At 43.1% G+C, this 18,110-nt stretch overlaps 1 protein-coding gene across 1 annotated transcript in view; it reads left to right on the top strand.

The window, feature by feature from the left end:
• sema5a (sema domain, seven thrombospondin repeats (type 1 and type 1-like), transmembrane domain (TM) and short cytoplasmic domain, (semaphorin) 5A) overlaps positions 1-18,110 on the top strand; it is a 108,683-nt gene that overhangs the window by 17,323 nt on the left and 73,250 nt on the right. The window contains exon 2 of the mRNA XM_079181799.1: positions 11,742-11,953. Coding sequence (XP_079037925.1) covers positions 11,806-11,953 — 148 coding nt within the window. The 5' untranslated portion in view covers positions 11,742-11,805. The remainder of the gene's footprint in view (positions 1-11,741; positions 11,954-18,110) is intronic.

Below are 18,110 nucleotides of genomic sequence, written 5' to 3' on the forward strand. Positions count from 1 at the left end.
TGGAGGCCAGACAGAGGGAGATAGATCATCCTACATCTGTTTGTTTGGTCTAGCAGAGACACGATCACATCGGATGCCCGAGGGCTCCGTCTCCGACTGTGCTCCTCCCGTTGTTCCAGTTTACCCTTGGGAGACATGTTCGGGGTGACAGAGACTTCAGGCAGGCACGCACATGCACACAAACACACAAAGACCACTTTCTGCAGCATCCTTTCTGGTGTTAAAACAGCTGCTGTTAACCAAACCCATTTCTCCCTCTCATTAAAGCTATAACTTTCTGCTATTGTGCCTGTCTCTGGCGTTAACGGGGCAAATTAACAACTTAGGCCAGGCACTCAACAGACACACACAGACACGCACACATGCTCACACTCGGGTAATTAATTGGTTCCAGTGGAGCCAAGAGCTAATTTACTATCCCTCCTGCCACATTTCTTCAGATACTGTAAGACGACTCATCTCAAGGCAGCTTCCTTATGGCTCCCTCCCCATCCGTAGATCCTTTATGTGTGTTGAAGTATAAGTGTTTTTTTTCTTTGCCAACGAGGTGGTTGTTGTTGTTGTTTTTTAGGCATATAATTACTGAGCTGTAGGAGTTGGCAGCCTGTTAGGCTTGTTATCTTGGTTGTGTTGATTGCAAAAAAAACATGTGGAAAGATTGATTGAAGTCCACTGTCTCCCTTCGGGTTTGACCAATTGGGACTCATGACAGTGACGGACCAGATGTAAAAGAAAGAAGATGAGGCCCTAAAGTTCACTTCAAAGATCTAGCCAAGCAGCAGAAACAGTTTTGTAAAGTTAAAGATAGATCATATTGCAGCTGACCTAATTTCTCCACTAGTGTTAAGAAATAGACACGCCGTGTACAAAATACACCAAATTGAAGTTAGCATTAGATAATGCCTCATTTGCATATTTTAGCGTAACATTTCAGAAAACTTGGAAGAATTCTCTTAAAATAAGTAATCAGCGAGGGAAGTTACACGGTGATATCTATACGTTTTCTCGCCCATTTTCCCCTGAAGTGTCTCGCAAAATGGATAGACTTTTTCTATAAAGGCCGTTTCGTCGAAATGAGGTTACTCCCTGACTCTGAATTAGAAATCTCCACTTCACTCGCACTCAACATGCACCACACTTTCTAGTTTCATTCCTATCTACAGTATATTGCAGTATAGTTTCATTGTTATTATAAAAGTACAATACCGCTGATATGTGGTGGAGTACAAATATGAAACCTCACATTGAGTACATGTACTGTTAAACCCTCCACCTCTGCTATAGAACACCCACCAACAGTACACACAGTTGAACGCTTTGTACATTTACAGCGAATATAACCGAAGAGACTCGACCTCCCTTGCAGCGGAATCTATCTGTATGAGATTTCATCCATCATTCCCCCAGTCATATCCTGTCACCGCTAAAGCTGATATGATTGATTATCATATTAGTAATGGTGTGATTCAAAACTGCAGTATTCTGTGCAGAAAAAAAGTCTCCCATCACTGATTTCACATTCTCAACTGAATGAGAGGAATTTACCCTTGGATGAGTGTAATTTTCTTTTCATTTAGAGTGTGGTTAGCGTCAAGGTAGCATTTCATTGGTGTGTGAGGCGCGTCTGTGCCCTTTTGAAAGGACAGATCTATATGAGCTGGTCCTGTAGTTAGTCGTCGCCCTTGATATTGGCAGAGCAGCGAGTGCAATCACTTTGCTTCTTCACCTCCGAGGTGCAGAGGGCAGGTGTGTTTGTGTGAATGGCAAGTCTGTGCACAGCTGTCGACTGTGATAGCGTAATTCTGTGCCCGGTGAGACAGTCGACGACCCGTTAACCAAGCATGTAATTAAAGCTTTAACAAATGTCACCATCCCTCAGTGGTGGGCTTTATGCCCCCCTCCGCCGCAGTCCCAGGTGAGTGTACATACATGTGCCACTGTGAGCGCCTGAGTTTAATGTTTGTATTTCCTGCATGTGTGGCGAGTTGTTTTGTTGAACGTCTTCAGGTGTTGTGGCCATTGTCGCACCACTGCCTTGATCAGGCGGCAGATGACACCGCTCCTCTCATGTTTATCCGAGAACAAAGGCTTTGAAGTGCAAGAAATCTTTGATGCCAATGCATTACTCAAGCAGTTAAGCATTGAGAAAATGACATGAAATTGTTCAAAACAGCCACGAGGGGATTGGTTTGATCATCTCCAGGGGGGAAAAAATAGCCTGTTATTGTGCTTGCAAATCAGTTGAGGGATTTGTTAGGTTTTGAGGGTCTGTGTTAGTCTGCAGTGCGAGCAGTCAAAGTCGTCGATGACATTAGCATCGAAGACTCTGAATCTTTGTAAAAGGGAGCTGGCAACCTAACACTTGCCTTCCTGTCAGAGAGGTGCGTTTTTAGTACATGAGGTCATGGAAATATCAACTCTCAGTGAGATGTAGTTTTGGGACAGGGGTGACAAACTCTCGGTTTCTTCTCTGACATTTAATCCTCTCCAGAGCTGCAAGGTTGTTGTGACAATTTGCTCCCTGTGAACAGCGCTTTCTTGACACTGAGAGCGGCTCAGACAGTAGCCGGAGGGTCTGGGTTCGTGTGTCAGAGCCGCCGTCTCAACAGTCGATCGGTGCCTGCGTCCGCCACTGGATTTCTTCACAAGTTGTCGCTGTGTTATGCAGACATCTCTCAGAACAGCAGCGGCAGCAGCAGCAGCAGCAGCAGCCTGGCTGTAGAGGTGGAAAGAGGGCTTGTGCAATACTGCCGTCCACAGATCCTGATGAAGCTGATAGATGCATTCCTCGGTCTATGCTGCATGTGGCTTTATTACATTTTTGAGCTTCTTCAGGGTCTTTTTCTTGTGAGGAAGGTTTGACATTTTGGAAACTCTGAATAAAGCTACGGCCTGAAGTGGGCTAACTTAGCCTAGCATAAAGACTAACAATGAACAGCAATTAACATGTTGTATTGCGTTTGTTTTATTGCTAAAAACCACAATTCACAGTTCGACAGGGTGTTATGTGTCAGGCTTTTTCTTGGCTCTGAACAGGAACCAGGCAACCAGCCAGGACACCAGAGAGTTACTGGCCCCGACATAGAAATAATTCAGCGATTTGTTGTTTTCACACGTTGTTTTTGTACTAATGAAACAAATGATCTATTATGTGTTGATTGGTGTCCTTTAGCATCCCAGTCTGATAATTTGTAATTCATATTACGCCATGTATTGACTGCAATGTAAACGCACACGCGTGAATATGCTTCACTCGAGGAAAAGAAAGACTTCGTATGGTGGGCGGGTGTTAGGGGAGGTGGATGGGTCAAACAAACACAGAGACTTTCAACCAGGAGACCGGTGTTCATGTCACAAAGTGTAGTTGGGTTATTTTGCAGTTATTTTTGTGACATGTTTTCTTTTGTTACGTTGTTTACGTGTTTACGAACTTATTTTAATCCCGTCCATGATGTTTTTTTTCTAAACCTAGCAGTTTTTTTTCTTGCCAAATCCTAGCTGCAGCTATTTCATGTTAACCATGTGGTGTAAAATGACATGCAAAAAGCCTAAAACACATAATTATGACACGCGGAATGTCCTTTAATTAAATGTCGTGCTATTTATCTGCTTCCCATAAGATCAGGTTAGCTTTAAAAGTGCTGTTGGGTTTTGTTACCTTTGGACAGAGCCTGGCTCGCTGTTTCTCCCTGTTAATAACTCTCGGCATGAAAGCGGATGAGTACGCAAATTTCCCAAAATGTGAAACGTTTCCTTTAAGAAGAGCTAGGCACAGTTCCTAGGAGAAATTAATACAAATGAAAACTCACTCATCTATTTTCATAGTACCCATGTCAGAAGCACAGAAGAAACCAACCAACCTCAGAAATGATTAATTCTCTGTAATTATGAAGTCGGCTGTGAAGGCCACAAGTCCTGACTCTGCCTTACCTTGACCTAAATTTTAAAGCGAACAGTTTTAAAAGCCATGCTCTCTTTTCAAGGGCCATCCAGCCAAGAGCTCTGCAAAAGTTTCAAGTCACAGGTCATATCGAACGACAGTACCACCAGCAATCAAAGAGGCAGCAAAGATTGGGCCACGTCATGATGGTAATCTAGTTGCCTAGTGGCGCGTGAGAGCTTTCACACGGATGTTTGTCTCTTTTCAGGCATGATGTCACTTATTCTTGCCACATATCGCATGTTGTTTAAGCCTTTTCCTCGTCTGGAGATGTGTTGTGTAGAAACGCACACCACATTCAGGCGAGTGGTAATGCATCAGCATGAGTGCTAGAGGGTAAGAGCCAGTTGAGTAAAAATAACAGCAGGATTTGGGAAGCTCTGGAGAGTTTGGGTGGGACTCAGGAAGAAATTGCTGGGTGTGTTTTTGAACAAGTCAGTGTGTGTGTGTGTGTGTGTGTGTGTAAATGTGAGTGATATACGTCCCAGATTTAGCTGGACCAAAGCTATGGTTGTGGTCAGGCCAGTCATCAGGGCTGATCAAAAAAGCCTTTCACCTCAGTACAGTACACAGACTTTGGTGTGTTTGAGTTTCATTGTGTTTTTCAGCATGAGCCAAAACTAAAAAAAATACCAGAGAGGTGTGTGCAACCATTAATCCGGAGCAGAGGAGGTTCACTGTAAAAAAGTTTAAGCAGAAGTGTTGTGTAACAAACTTTGAACTTAGTTGAGTTACCTGTGATGTTTCAGTCCAACACCAGAGAATCTCTCTGCTGTTCTGCTCCAGCACCTGTGTTTCATCAGCTGTATCACGTCCTTCCATATGCTGAAAAGCAGAAAATACACAACAAGTCATAGCTCTGTTTTCCAAATCATCTGCAGCAATTGCAAACTAACAACAGATTGCAATCTCGGAGCATCATTCTGACAGGGGGAAACGGATCCAGTATTTGCTTGATTTAATGTTTACTCCAATACAGAGCGGTTTGTGGAACATATCTGACTAATTTCTGATGAGCAAATACTGTACGCATGCCCAAAAAGTGCATTTTTCAAAGACTAAGGAAACCTTTCTTGGTCACATAATGAAGTTCCCACTGGGCTTTAAAGTTGAACTGGATTTTGAAATCTCGCTTTTTGTGCAAGAAAATATAAACAGTTATTCTGCTGCATTTAAAAGCATTTTCTTTACAAAGCAGATGACATATCTGTGTAAACTCAGCTTCACGCCTCTTTGTGGGCGTTTCCAATGCAGCGGCCACAAACAGACGTTCTATCAACTTCTGCTCTGTGGTGCACTACTGAGATATGCACAAAATATGTACTGTATATTCATTTTAACGCAAAAAGGATTCATAACACCTTGAGACCATTTTGAGATCGGAGCGCACCAGCCACAAAGCCAAATCGGGCCGGGGGGTGTAATGTGTGGGGACCACACCCATCTTCCATGGCTTTAACAAAATCTATCCACAAACGTACAAACACCTGGCAAAGTACACAAAACTGCTTTTATGGTAGATCTCACTACAGTAGGTGTCTCCAGAACCATATTTTGCCGTGCTGACTCACACACACGCACACACACAGACTCACAATTGAAAACAATACCAGCTACACACTGTCGCAGCTGGCAATAGCATGCTCACACACACGCAAGCAGAATGACTTATTTGATCCAAATGCAGAGAAATATTGGCTCGAAGTAGGAAGCTGAAGTATGAAATGCATTCTGAGCTGGAGAGAAAACTGGGAGAGCTTTCTACTCAGGTGTGTGTGTGTGTGTGTGTGTGTGTTTTACAGAGAAAGACAATGGATGTGAATGACTGAAAAGATAAAATGCACATGTGCACATTTGATTTTGCGCATCAAAAGCAATACTGCGCACCACAGATAAGCTTTTGAAACAAACAAGCCATCTGATCCAAGTGAGCTTTTCAATCTCACTCTTGGAGAGACACAAGCATTTCTTCGCGCGGAATTAACCTGCCCCCTGATCCGGGGGTCGCGAAGCGGAAAGGGCCCTGCTGTGCGGCAATGAGCCTTTGATGGCGATATCATCACTCCGTCATTCTCTCTGTCATCCTCCGCCGAGCCCGTGAGACACCCGGTGGACTGAGAGCATAAATAGTGAGGGAAAAGGTCAATGACAGGTAGAAACAGAAAGGGGGGGGGCATGGGATTGATAGGGATAGAAGAAATCCGAGAGACGGCAGTGAAAGAAAATCCTCGTGGCAGCCAGAAAAGAAGAAAAGTCAGTGGACTACTTGGTCTGTCAATCATGTTGTGTTTTGCGCATCAGTCAATCACTCATTCAGGCGCCTCATCAGTCTCTCCGTCACTTTGTCAGATCCTTTATCATTCAGTCCGCCAGCCTGACAGTCAGTCAGTCGGTCATCTAGTTTGTCGGGTTTCTCAGTCAGCCAGTTGGTAAGTTCATGGCCATCATTTTATTCTTTTATCAGTCCATAAAGTAGTTCAATCATAAACTAATCAACTGTCCTTTTCAACCAGACAGACAGCAAAGTAAAGAGCAAACATCTTTGTCATTTCTGTGTGTGCTTTGTGATTTTGGCGTCTTGTGTTTTAGACCAGACACCAATTGGCAGACAAAGACTCAGAACAACAAACAAAAACTGGCATTAACTCGTTTGATAGACAGAGTGATAAACAGACAAACACCCAGTCAATCACATCCAAGCACACACACACACACACACACACACACACACACACACACACACACACGCACACACGCACGTATAAGCGCTCTGTCTGACAAACACAGAGCTTTATGAAGCAGCTCTGTGGTGTCTTTGTGTGCTCTGGTCTAAAGCAAAGTCTGGGTTGATTTCTACTGATGTGCCCTGTTTGTGAGAGACAGAGAGAGAAAGAGAGAGAGAGAGAGAGAGAGAGAGAGAGAGAGAGAAGCATATATCAGCATTGTGTTGTGACCCCAAACTCACCCTCCCCTGACTGTGTTTGGACAGATGGATCATCACTGCACCACTCACATTTGACAAACATGCTTGTATGTGAGCCTGCATGCGTGTGTGTGTGTGTGTGTGTGCATGTATGTGTGAGTGTGATGAATCTATAGCCGGCGTTTATTCGGGAGCGTATTCATTATGTATAGTGTAATTCGACTATCATGAAGTCCCCTTCAGACAAAATCAATAGTGGTGTTAATATGATCCTCTCTCCACTCGTTACCGCAGGAAGACTTCAATTGATTAGTTAGCTGACACTTCAACTTCTATAATGCAGAGATGCAGAGGTATGTGTGTGTGTGTGTGTGTGTGTGTGTGTAATACTGTCCCTACGCAGGTGAACGTGCTATTATATAACTTTCCAACACTATGCAGCAAACAGCTATTGATTATCTGAGCCAATCCATTATTCAGCTCAACAACATTTTACTGCAAGTACACTTTACATCTGCATTATTCTTCGTCTATTCTTTTGAGAGTTGGACATATACTGTGCTGTCTTTAATTGTGGGTTTTGAGGGGACATTACACCACCATAATTGAACAAGCCGCACAATTATTCAGTGGATTCTAAATGCCGTAAAAACAAGAATAATAACAATCGTAATAATTTATCATTTGTGATAAAAATGTGTGGATGCTAATATTATGCAAGAATCATTTGTCATTCATTCATCAATTCTTAAACTCATGGAAACATTTCTGCTTGACAGGTTTGGCAGTTGTCTCAAGCAATTTGCACGTGAGGATATACACAATGAGCAATTTTAATGAACGGGTCTGAGAGTTAGTAGATCATTGGCGGCGTAGTCACCAAAAAGAAAATGCTGCCACTTAGGATGGGTGGGTCAGACTAAGAAAGGACTTTCTCACAGGAGACCGCTGTTTGTGTCCCGTGTGAAACCAAAAAGTGATTGTTGACTGACTTTATGTTACATTGACTTTACACTCGTGAAGTGACACTGCGCAAGAAAGACTGGTAAGGACGGTTATTTATTTGCGCTAGTTACGTTGCGACGTCACGGTGTCACATTATTATTTTATCACAAACTATGATCTTCTTTCTAGCCTTAACCAATCGCAGAAATCTGTTGAGGTTGTAGATTTTCTTATAAACAGGTTATGGTTATCATAAAGATTTTATGCATACTGTATTTTGTACTGAAAAATTGAGTTTAAAGCATTTTAACCTGCTAATTATGACTGTTGATGTTTTGCCAGTCTTCTATTTGTGGCAATGTAGTGTCAATGTAAGAGTCAAATGAGTAATTAATATCTCGGATATCACCCCGATGCAGCCAATAAACGAGGGTATTAAAGCATGCACTTTAGATGGTGGACTTGTGTTGCAGCGCACACTGGTCTGTGTCTTCTCGTCTTCTCTCTGCACTATCCTGGCAGGAATACTGTATTGTCTTATTTGTCCTCCACATGCATTTCAAATGACAACATCGTTTACAAAATCTTTCATTTTTTTGTATGGCTAGGGATCTCTCTGCTAAGTGCACCGGTGTGTTATCCATCACCGGGTCCCAGGGTGATTTCAGAGTGTGTGCATGTGTCTAAATGCACTGGCACTGTACGTGTGTTTTTGTGTGAGGTGTGAAAGAGAGACAAGAGAGAGAAAGAAGTAGGAAAAGGATGAGGAGGAGGAGGAGGAGGAGGAGGAGGAGGAGGAGGAGGTGGAGGCATGTACTAATGCCCTGGAGATGATTTAGAGTTTAGACCACCGAACAGCGCGGAAAGCCCTTCCAGTTTTCTCCCACAGGACCAGTCGGTGGCTTGTGGTGAGTTAAAGACAAAATAGGATCCACCTGAGAACACTTTGGGGGGAATGAAACAATAAAATGGTTTTGCATTAAATCAAGTTACGGCTGTCTGTCTGCGCTCTGGTACTTAAAAGACATGATGCAAATGCATGTGTGGGCATAAATCAGGTCTATAAAATGGCATAGGCATATTTTTTAATTTATAGCTCATGAATATTTACAGTTTCTTAGATTTCATAGTTCCTAATTGTTTCACCATGCAATGACAGGTTTTCATTATTCCATGCAAATACAGAGATGGGAGTAAGATGAATTGAATCCAGATGTAAACAGGGAGGCAAAAACAACAAGGCTTTACTTACATTCTGATATTAATCATGCAACAGAAACAAAACTATTGGACATACTTTGGATCCTCATTGGATTATATGATAAGTTATTATCATATTTCTTGATTTTTTTTGCATGTTTATTCATTGATTAATTATAGGTACTGTTTCTTTCGTTATGATTAGGGTCGCCACACACATTCCTGTTGCCGTTTTCAAGCTATTCCTTCAATGCACGAAGAGGTGTAGCAATGCGCCAACAAAGGTGAAGAAGAAGAAAACAAGCTGGCAAACATTGACGCAAACACTGCACAATTTAAAATATTCAAAGATTTGCTTTGCAGGTGTTTTGTACGGAGGTAAATATATTAATATGCATTTGTTTGACCTCAAGGTGCTTTGGTGGCGCTTCTTTTTTTTTTTTTGAAAGGGTGAAAGGGTTTGAAAACACCTCATGAATCAGTAAAACCAGGAGAAAGCATGAGTGATAAGGAGACTGATAATACAAAATGGTTCGCTAAATGCTTGTTCTTGCAATAGCGTTACAAATTGTGCAGATATGAGATGGTGGAACTTTGTTTTCTGAGCATGCACACGTGTTGTGTGTATGTACCTGTGGTGCAGACATGATATGAGGTTGCGTGTGCACGGCTGTTGCAGAGGTAACTCAGCTCCTGCTTCTGTCGTCCAGCCCTCTGCTGTACGTCTGCATGTGTTTGTGTGTTGGGGACAGACACATATGTACCATACTTTTACCAAAGCCCCTTATAAACATGCAAGCACACACACGACTGTAGAAACATCAATAATCTAATTTCTTAAGTCAAGTTCCCCCTCTGTGCCAAGCGGATCAGGTATATATTCCTCCATAGTGAATGCAGACATAAACGTTTATAAGACTGAATTAAAAATGACAAGAGTAATGTCCCAGCCACAAGACTACCTGGGGGAAATGACTTGCTCGCTTTCGGTTGCAACAGGTAAAATGGCTTTTTGGTGAAGGAAAAAAATGAGTCAGACTGTCAAGGAGACTAGCAGACAAAGAAAAGTGACATTCAAAACGACAGGTTGACTAAAGCAAAGCTGCAAAAGAGCACAGAAGTCGACGCGTGAACCGTCAAGACGAAAGGGAATAAGAACAGAGAGAGGAAACTGGCACTGGCTGTCACTGACTGGCCCCCGGCATGGATGACAGGTGTTTTACATTACTTCTGTGGGTGAAGGCAAACCGCATCTCCCCGCTACCTGTGCATTTATACACTGGACTTTGAATGAATTCCATATTGGCCCCAAGGTCATGGATCCTATTCATGAACACTGAAGGCAAAGTTAACTTTCCATCCATGGGGAAAATGAAATAAAACCACCACACTCACAGCATGAGGGTTTTCATGTGCAAGCAGTTGTAGAGAGGTGCCTTACTGTATGTTTTACCCAATAGCCACTCAAAGCTTCCCTGCACTAAGGGCGATTCACACTTCAGAGGGAGAGGTTTGCCTTGTTTGGCTCAGCTAAATTTAGTCTTTTATGTTTTATCTTCCTATTACATGTTGCCTTCTCAAAACAATTTTAATAGTTTCTGCTTATTTGCAACCCACCATTCACACTAAATCCACTCTGTCACGGAGGGAGGATTGTTCTGTTCTTGCTCTGCAAAGCACAATTCTTTCCCCCGCTGACTGGACAACAGATCAAAATCCTATTCCACATGCAATAAGATAGTAAATGCTCCACAGGTTCGACTGCGGAATACATTTTTCTGTTATGAAAACTGAAGCAAACAAAGGCTTGCCATTGCACTTTACAGCTGAGATCCTCAGCTCCTTCACTCACTCCACCACACACGCTGCTCAAACCGTGGTATACAGTCAGGCGGGGGGGCTTATTCCTTTCTTGCGCACGGCATGAATCATTTCTGGTAATAGCATCACATAAATGATTAACAAGTAATGATGTAGACGGTCGAGACCGCTCATCAATTCACCCCCACATAGAAAAGAAATCATGAACAATTGAGTTGTGGAAACTGCTTTGTTGTTCTTGCAGGGAATGACTTTTCTGGGAAACACAAATCTGCAGCAAGCATTATATAATAATCACATCCAGCAATTTGAGTGCTTGGTTGTGAATACAAACATCAGATTTACAGCAGCTATAGGAGTCAATTGACCCGCAAGGAGTGCTGCGCACTGCAGCTCCTTGCATTTATCCTTCACATATTCACACAAACAGACTCCTAATAATGAACAACTAATGCATGCACACACACACACACACACAGCGCACATTCAACCATTGCTGCCATTCACTCTTACATACAAACAGCTCCTCTGCATCGGAAACAAAGACATGCACACAAATGGCACATCATTTCAGATATTAGAGCACACAGACGCACACACATGAGGTGTTTGAGGTAACGCAGAGCCATGTCTGATTCATGCACTGCGTGTCAGAGGTGTGAAGCACACAGGCTGGTTTTACTCAGCATCCCCCCCCCCCCCGTAAATCAGTCACACTTTCTCCTCTTTGCACCTCCCTCCCTTGTTCCCCTCTTGTCAGAATTTATTTTTTATGCTTTTCATCTCACGGAGTGAATCCACTGTGCTTGTAGCGAAGTGCTATACCGTATCAAGCTTTTCAGCGCTGTGATTAAAGCGAATGTGAAATAAGTCTTTGTTTAAACCTAAATCTGTCTCTTTCTGTCCTTTCAGGTGTGTCTCCCCAATGCTCTTGGCCCCTGAGGCCTGAGGAAAAGTGAGCCAAGCCCAGGCCCCCATGGGACGCCCTGTTACCCAGCATGCACTGCTACTGCTGCAGTGCATGCTGGTCCTGTGGCCCGCAGGCGTGGCCAGTAGGAGAGGGCCGGTGCTGCTGCCTGAATCTCCCTGTTACAAGACAGAGCACCCGCTCATCCCACACTCAGGTAAACACACACACACACCAGGGAGACACCATAATTATGTGAACTGTATGCAATTAAACTGTTATAATGTTCTAATTATGCTTTCTCCCTACTTTTGTTTCTCACCGTCTCCATTCCTTCACTCCAACCTTCATCACAATGTTTTCTCCATTGACAGTTCATCAGGATATTTTACTGTTGCTAGGAGACAAAAACAAAAAACGCTGTAAGCAAATTGATGACCAAATAAAGAAAAAGTAGAGCATCGTAACATTTTTTATTGGGTATCCACTATAGTTGGCATTTAGCTGTTTGCCTGAAGAGTTTATGTCTTTTTCTCCCTGGCAATGGCTGCCAACAAGATATTTACTGAACTGTTGGGGCTGCATGTGACTGATGACTTTCAGCCAAATGTGTCGCTCAAAGTAACTCATGTGAAAGGTTAACAGAGATCATTAAGACAGATGAGTATGTGTTTCAAATGGATTGAAGGCGAAGACACCTATATATTCTGTTCATGTTTTCAGTTCACTGCGACCAACGACGAATGCAGTCAGCTGAGGGTCACTAGTTAAACCAGCGTGTATGGCTGCAATAGACGTGTTGACTAGTGTTGGACTGATCGAAAATGCAGATAAACCTTTTTTCATGGTGTTTGACGTTCTTTACATGACCACAGATAACGTAGTTGTAAGGACCTAGTAACTTGTACTCTTGTAATTTCTCTCCGGTACAACGCTGGTACAGTTTGCTCCACCAAATAAATGTATCTCAACTCATCAGCTGCCCGACAAAGGGCTCTTATTTACAGTCTCTAAAATTCCCTTTTAGAGACTCCTCCCTCTCCCCCGCCCTGGATGGCACATTAGACTGCCCCAAAGAAATAGAAAAGTAAGCCAGAGACTGTGTTTTCAAACCACTTTACGTTAGCTTACTTTGCCAACTAACTACATCTGATGCCTCAATTTCCTCTTTGCTCCTTCCCTTGAGACACAAAAGCAGACGCAACCATCCTCGTATGCCTCGACTACGTGGCTCTGCAGTTTTTAGGTACAGCATATTCCGCGTCAGATTTCATCGTCCTCCCCCTTCATCTCACGTTGCTATTGAACAACTAAACTGTAATAAAACGATGTGAAACGTGGTCAAAGGAAAGCATCAGAAGCAGATCGATGCAGTTCTGTCTGCCCTGTGCGAAGCAGCAGAATGTCATTGAGCTGCTTTCAGTCCAGCAGCGTCCCAGTCAGATAATCACATAAGATTCTGTCCGAAATTGAAATGAACTAGCAGACCAAGGTCACCGAGTGTGTCCAAAGACCCACATGCATGCCTCATATTCAGTGACGCCGCCCAGCACAGACGTGAGGACTCTTCCTCTGCAACCCTTTCTCTCTCAGCGTCTTTCTTCTCTGTCTTTGTCCGTTCATTGTTAGCTGAGGTGGCACTCTTCCCTCTGCGCCAATTGAGTGCAATGACGATGACTAACTGCCCAGCTAACCTAATACGTTCCTGCCTTGTGCTTTCTGCATTAAGGGGGATCACACAGCAGCCAGCGGGTCAGCTGTGGTCAACGCGTTTGTGTTCTTGAATGTTCAAGAATGGCCCATTAAGCTCCGGTGGCCTAATGCTTTGGTTGAAATATAGGAGCGTTAATGAAAAGGGTTGACATTTCGGTTAGTAATCAGACACGGTTCACTAAGACGAAGCCGATTGTACAGAAGAAGAGAATAGAAAGTGAGAGTATCTCAGAGGCTTCACCGTCTATGGGTCAGTGTCTGAATGATCAGCTGTGATGATACAGTGGTTTCCTACTGCAGGAATGATCTGAGGCTTCATTGGAGACATACAGTATTATATAATGGTAAATATAATACTGTAAAAGCAAAAAAAAAGTCTGATTACCGCTTAACTTCTTTTTCCTATAATGCTATATGGGAAACCTGAGGCAGTCTACTCAGTCCCACACATGCATTCAGAAGGTTAGTTAAAAGGTGGAATTATTGTTCAAAGAATTAAATTGCATGCATACACATGCACAGTGTGCATGTACATTTCATTGGCTTTTTAATGTGGTTGAACCCTAAAAGTTCAGCCTGAAGTTTCTGAGCTCACAAGCTTGTTGACTTGTCTACACATCAGCTTTGTTGCCCTGGTTTCAAAGCTCTAAAGCTCCACAGACTTTCCTGGTGTAGGGTTTTTTTTCCTTCTTTTTTTATGCTTTCACGAGGGGACAAAGAACTAAAAGTTTCCCTTTTAATGCTGGTTTTATCTCTATGCTTTGTTTACTTGCATTCCAATCTTATTTATTCTCACTATATGTTAAGAATCAGCACCTTTTGCAGAGCAGCTGCGTATTCCCATGGTCTCATGAAGGTATCCATTCATCTTTGCCTTCTTAGTTATATTCAAGCTCAGGTTTTTTAATGACTTTCATCTCATGGCCCTGATGATAGTCTTTGTGCTGTTCAAACACATCTCATTGTCCTAAATCAGTATACACACTGCCAAATTACAGCCCTAGCTTTTTCTGCAATAAAAAGCAAAAAAAATGAGCTGTGAGTCATTGCAGAATATGCAGACACATATGCACGCATACGTACGCACATAAACAGAGTGTGTGAGGGAAAAGAAACCTCTCGTTACACCTATTATCCTCCCTTTGTGTGTCATTGTGCTCCGTGTAATGTCGTGTAATCCCAGGTTGTTGAGAATGTGTAGAGCGAGTCTGCCATGGATCCTCTTCAGCCAAGTTGGGAGGACTACAAACACATTACATATGCCCCTGTGGATCACAACACGCCGGCTCTGCTCAGGCGAAACGTTTCCTTTCGGGCATACATTTAGAGATCTGTTTTGAGTCGTATAGCAAGGACATGCGGTTGATGAAAGAAATGTTGGTTTCATATTTGCTTTCTAGTCTAAAGTTAAATGACTTGCTGGGGAGAGCGGTAGCAATCTTCTCATCTATATTCTCACCAGGAAACCGTATTATTCCTTTGAAAGGAAACATTTGTTTGGACAGTTGGTGGGACAAAACAAGCAATTTGACAACATCACGTTGGACTCATATTTTCACAATTTTCCTGACATTTTAGAGGTCAAACAATTACATGAAAGAAATGGATTAATCAACTACAGTCAGATGAATCTACTCTGGCATGTGATAGAAAAGCAGTCTTTTTATATTCAAGGTTGGGCTGACAGTAGAGTAGGTGATGGAGATAAAATAGTGATATTCTGCTTTAGTTTTTTAGCTCTTGGACTGGGTCTGCAGCTAATTTCCTTGCTGTTTGTTCACCTTGCTGGTAAAAGAAAAATATACTTTTTGTGGTTGTGACCAGAGAAGCCAAGTTCAAGGATCGTCTGAATGTGTTCCAGTGGCAGCCTTTCTTTCTCTCAGTGTGATTGTGGCCTGACTGTGGAAGGGCGTGCCTCATATGGGTTTGACCCCACTGGGAATGGTGGTTTTCTGACTTGGCACAACACTTGGCTGACAGACCTGCTACTGTAAAGTGGACGCCATAGTCTAAAAACCACTTTTTGCTTTGTATGGCGGTTTTAGAAATGTGGGGTTTCAGAAAGAAAGTACACCGTACAGCTCAGCAGCTACGTTCAGAAGGTTTATACAACATGTATACTCGCTACGCCTTCGTGAAAACGGGTCTGAATATAGCTTCACCAGAGGTCCAATGTAAATGTGTTTTATTTATAGAATTATTTTAGGAGGGGTGTTGAAAGACTATCCCTATATTCTTGGTAAAGAACAGTTTTTTTGCAAAGGTTTTCTGACCTAACATTTGCAGTGTTGTTGTAGCTCAAGGCCCCTGAGATACGTATGCTGTATTAATAAAGTGTTGTATTTAACAAGTGCTCCTGGGTGAAGGCTTGAAGGCTTTTAAAGGTTATAAACTGTGATGTAAACAATGCCTTCACAGGCCAAGTCCAAGTGGAGGGCCACGTCTCTGAGGAGTGGAACCGGCAGACTTGTTTTACGGCCACAGACTGAGCTCAGCTTTTATCGTCCCTGAACGGCTAACACATCGTTATAGAGAGGGGAGTGAAGGCAGGAAAATAAACAAATGGCCTCATAGCATTCATAAACGCAACAGGCTACAACTAGTTTCAGAGATCTTTCAATTGGCCATTTGGGGGGGATTCTTTTAAACTGAAAGCCCTCCAAGGTCTTGGGCGCTTGAATTCCAAAACATTAAGTCTGCTTTATTTTTGTCTGACGTCAGCTATATTCTAGCCATGTTTTATTTCAATGGATGACAGGCTGTCAATGGCATGAAGAAGGGTCGGTCCATATTTTGGGATTTGTATGTCTTTAATTTACCCGCTGCAATAAAAGTCCCACATGTCCTCTCCCTACATATATATTTTCATCCCTTTTTTTATTTTTTAAGTGGCCTAAAGAGATTTGGTTATCTTCTTAAAAGGTTGTCTCTTCTCCCGCGCCCCCTAGAACCAAACGACTCCTAAATACACATTAAGATTTAAATATTTTATTGCACACTTATTTGTGGCTTCACGGTGGTTTGTTTTGCATGATTCACTCGTGGTCCCGGGGCCACAGCACAGCCACAGTAGTATAAGTTTTTAGGACTTTTAGCTGTAAAATGTGCTTGTTTTTCTTGCTCTAAATCACATAAAAATAAAACAACCTTTGAGGACAGCGCAGCGTGCGATGGTTTTAACTTACCTCGCCTTTTGCTTTGGATTTTGTCAAACTCAGCAGGTGTTTGTTTTTTCGACAGCTCGGCCAAATCGTTTCCCAAAATCAACTTGACGACATAGTTGCCATTCTTTTCGCCGCCCATCACCACACTGCTGCATTTAGAGTGAATTGGCTCTTCGTGCACGTGAGCGCTCGCTGCCACACTCTATTTACACCACTCACAGACAAGCCATTCATGTTTCAGAATTGGTTCCACATGTTGCCATTGTTGCTGGCCGTGCGGTATTGAAGAGCACTAACTTTGAGCGCCGGCAGACTGAAGACTGGCGTGGCCACTGATGCTGGGCGTAAATATTTATACATCCTGTCATTTTGTCTTTGTGTCAACTGCTCCGTGTCAGAGCGGGGGATAACAAACGGGATGTGAGTGATGGGCTGTTCTATTTTGAGGAGGAGGGAGACAGGGGTTAAAGGCATAAGATGGGACCGAGAAAGGGGGGGATGGGGTGTGTAAGTATGTGTGTGCGTTTGTTGGTTTTGTGTTGGCTGAGAGCCCCGGCTTCTGAATTCTCATCCCAGTTCGTGAGTGTGAGTCGGAACGCGTGTGTGCGATTACGCATTTGTCTCATCGGCGGCATCCAATCCCCTGATTCAGGCAGCCGCTGTACAACAAGCCTGGCTGTGATGTGATTACATTATCACGTATGCATTTAGAGTGTAGCGGATATGAAACAATGTAACACGCAAAGCAGGCCGGAAATCTAGGAAGTGAGATTAAAAGTGGGATTTGTTTTTTTGTGATAATTAATAGCTGGTTGACCCTAAAATTAGCTATTTGAGCCCATCCAAAAACAAATAAATATCAGAAGATAGATCAGAGTTCACACATGTGGGCTAAGTCTCTGGTGAAGCTAACCAAATATCCTGCAGTGTAGTTTTTTAAAAATATTTCCAAGTGTGCCACAGTATTATAGCCACATGTAGTAAACCCAAACAATAAGCTGCTAAACCCCCACGAGTTTGAGTTTGTGAAGCTCCGTATATTTAGTTCCACAGCTTTGGGAGGGCCCATCCATGCTGGATGTTATGAATGTTTATGAATGGTCCTTGGCCCCGTCACAAAAGGCCATAAATCCTTTGAGTGCTGTTATGTTCAATTAGAACCTTTTGCCCCCTTTTTCACACTACAAATATATCCTCTCTTCTCTGCTTCTGTCCCTCACACGCACGCACACACGTCCGGGCACACATTCTCACACACTCCATCACCCCGTTAGCGAGCCTCCCCCCGGTGAGTCAGGGAGATTTATGGGGAGAGGCTGGGTTCGTCGAGCGGCGTCTTCCCCCGGGGGGTGTCACTGCTACATTTGTATGCCAGGGATCCTCTCGATGGCGTGAAAAACAAGCCCAGTGGAGCCAAAGGATTGGCACATCCCAAACTTTGTGTCTCCCTCCAGAATGAGCAGAGCAGCCGCCATTAACCAAAATAAAATCTTCGGG

This window comes from Pholis gunnellus (genome assembly GCF_910591455.1).
Source record: "Pholis gunnellus genome assembly, chromosome: 20".
Classification (NCBI taxonomy): domain Eukaryota; kingdom Metazoa; phylum Chordata; class Actinopteri; order Perciformes; family Pholidae; genus Pholis; species Pholis gunnellus.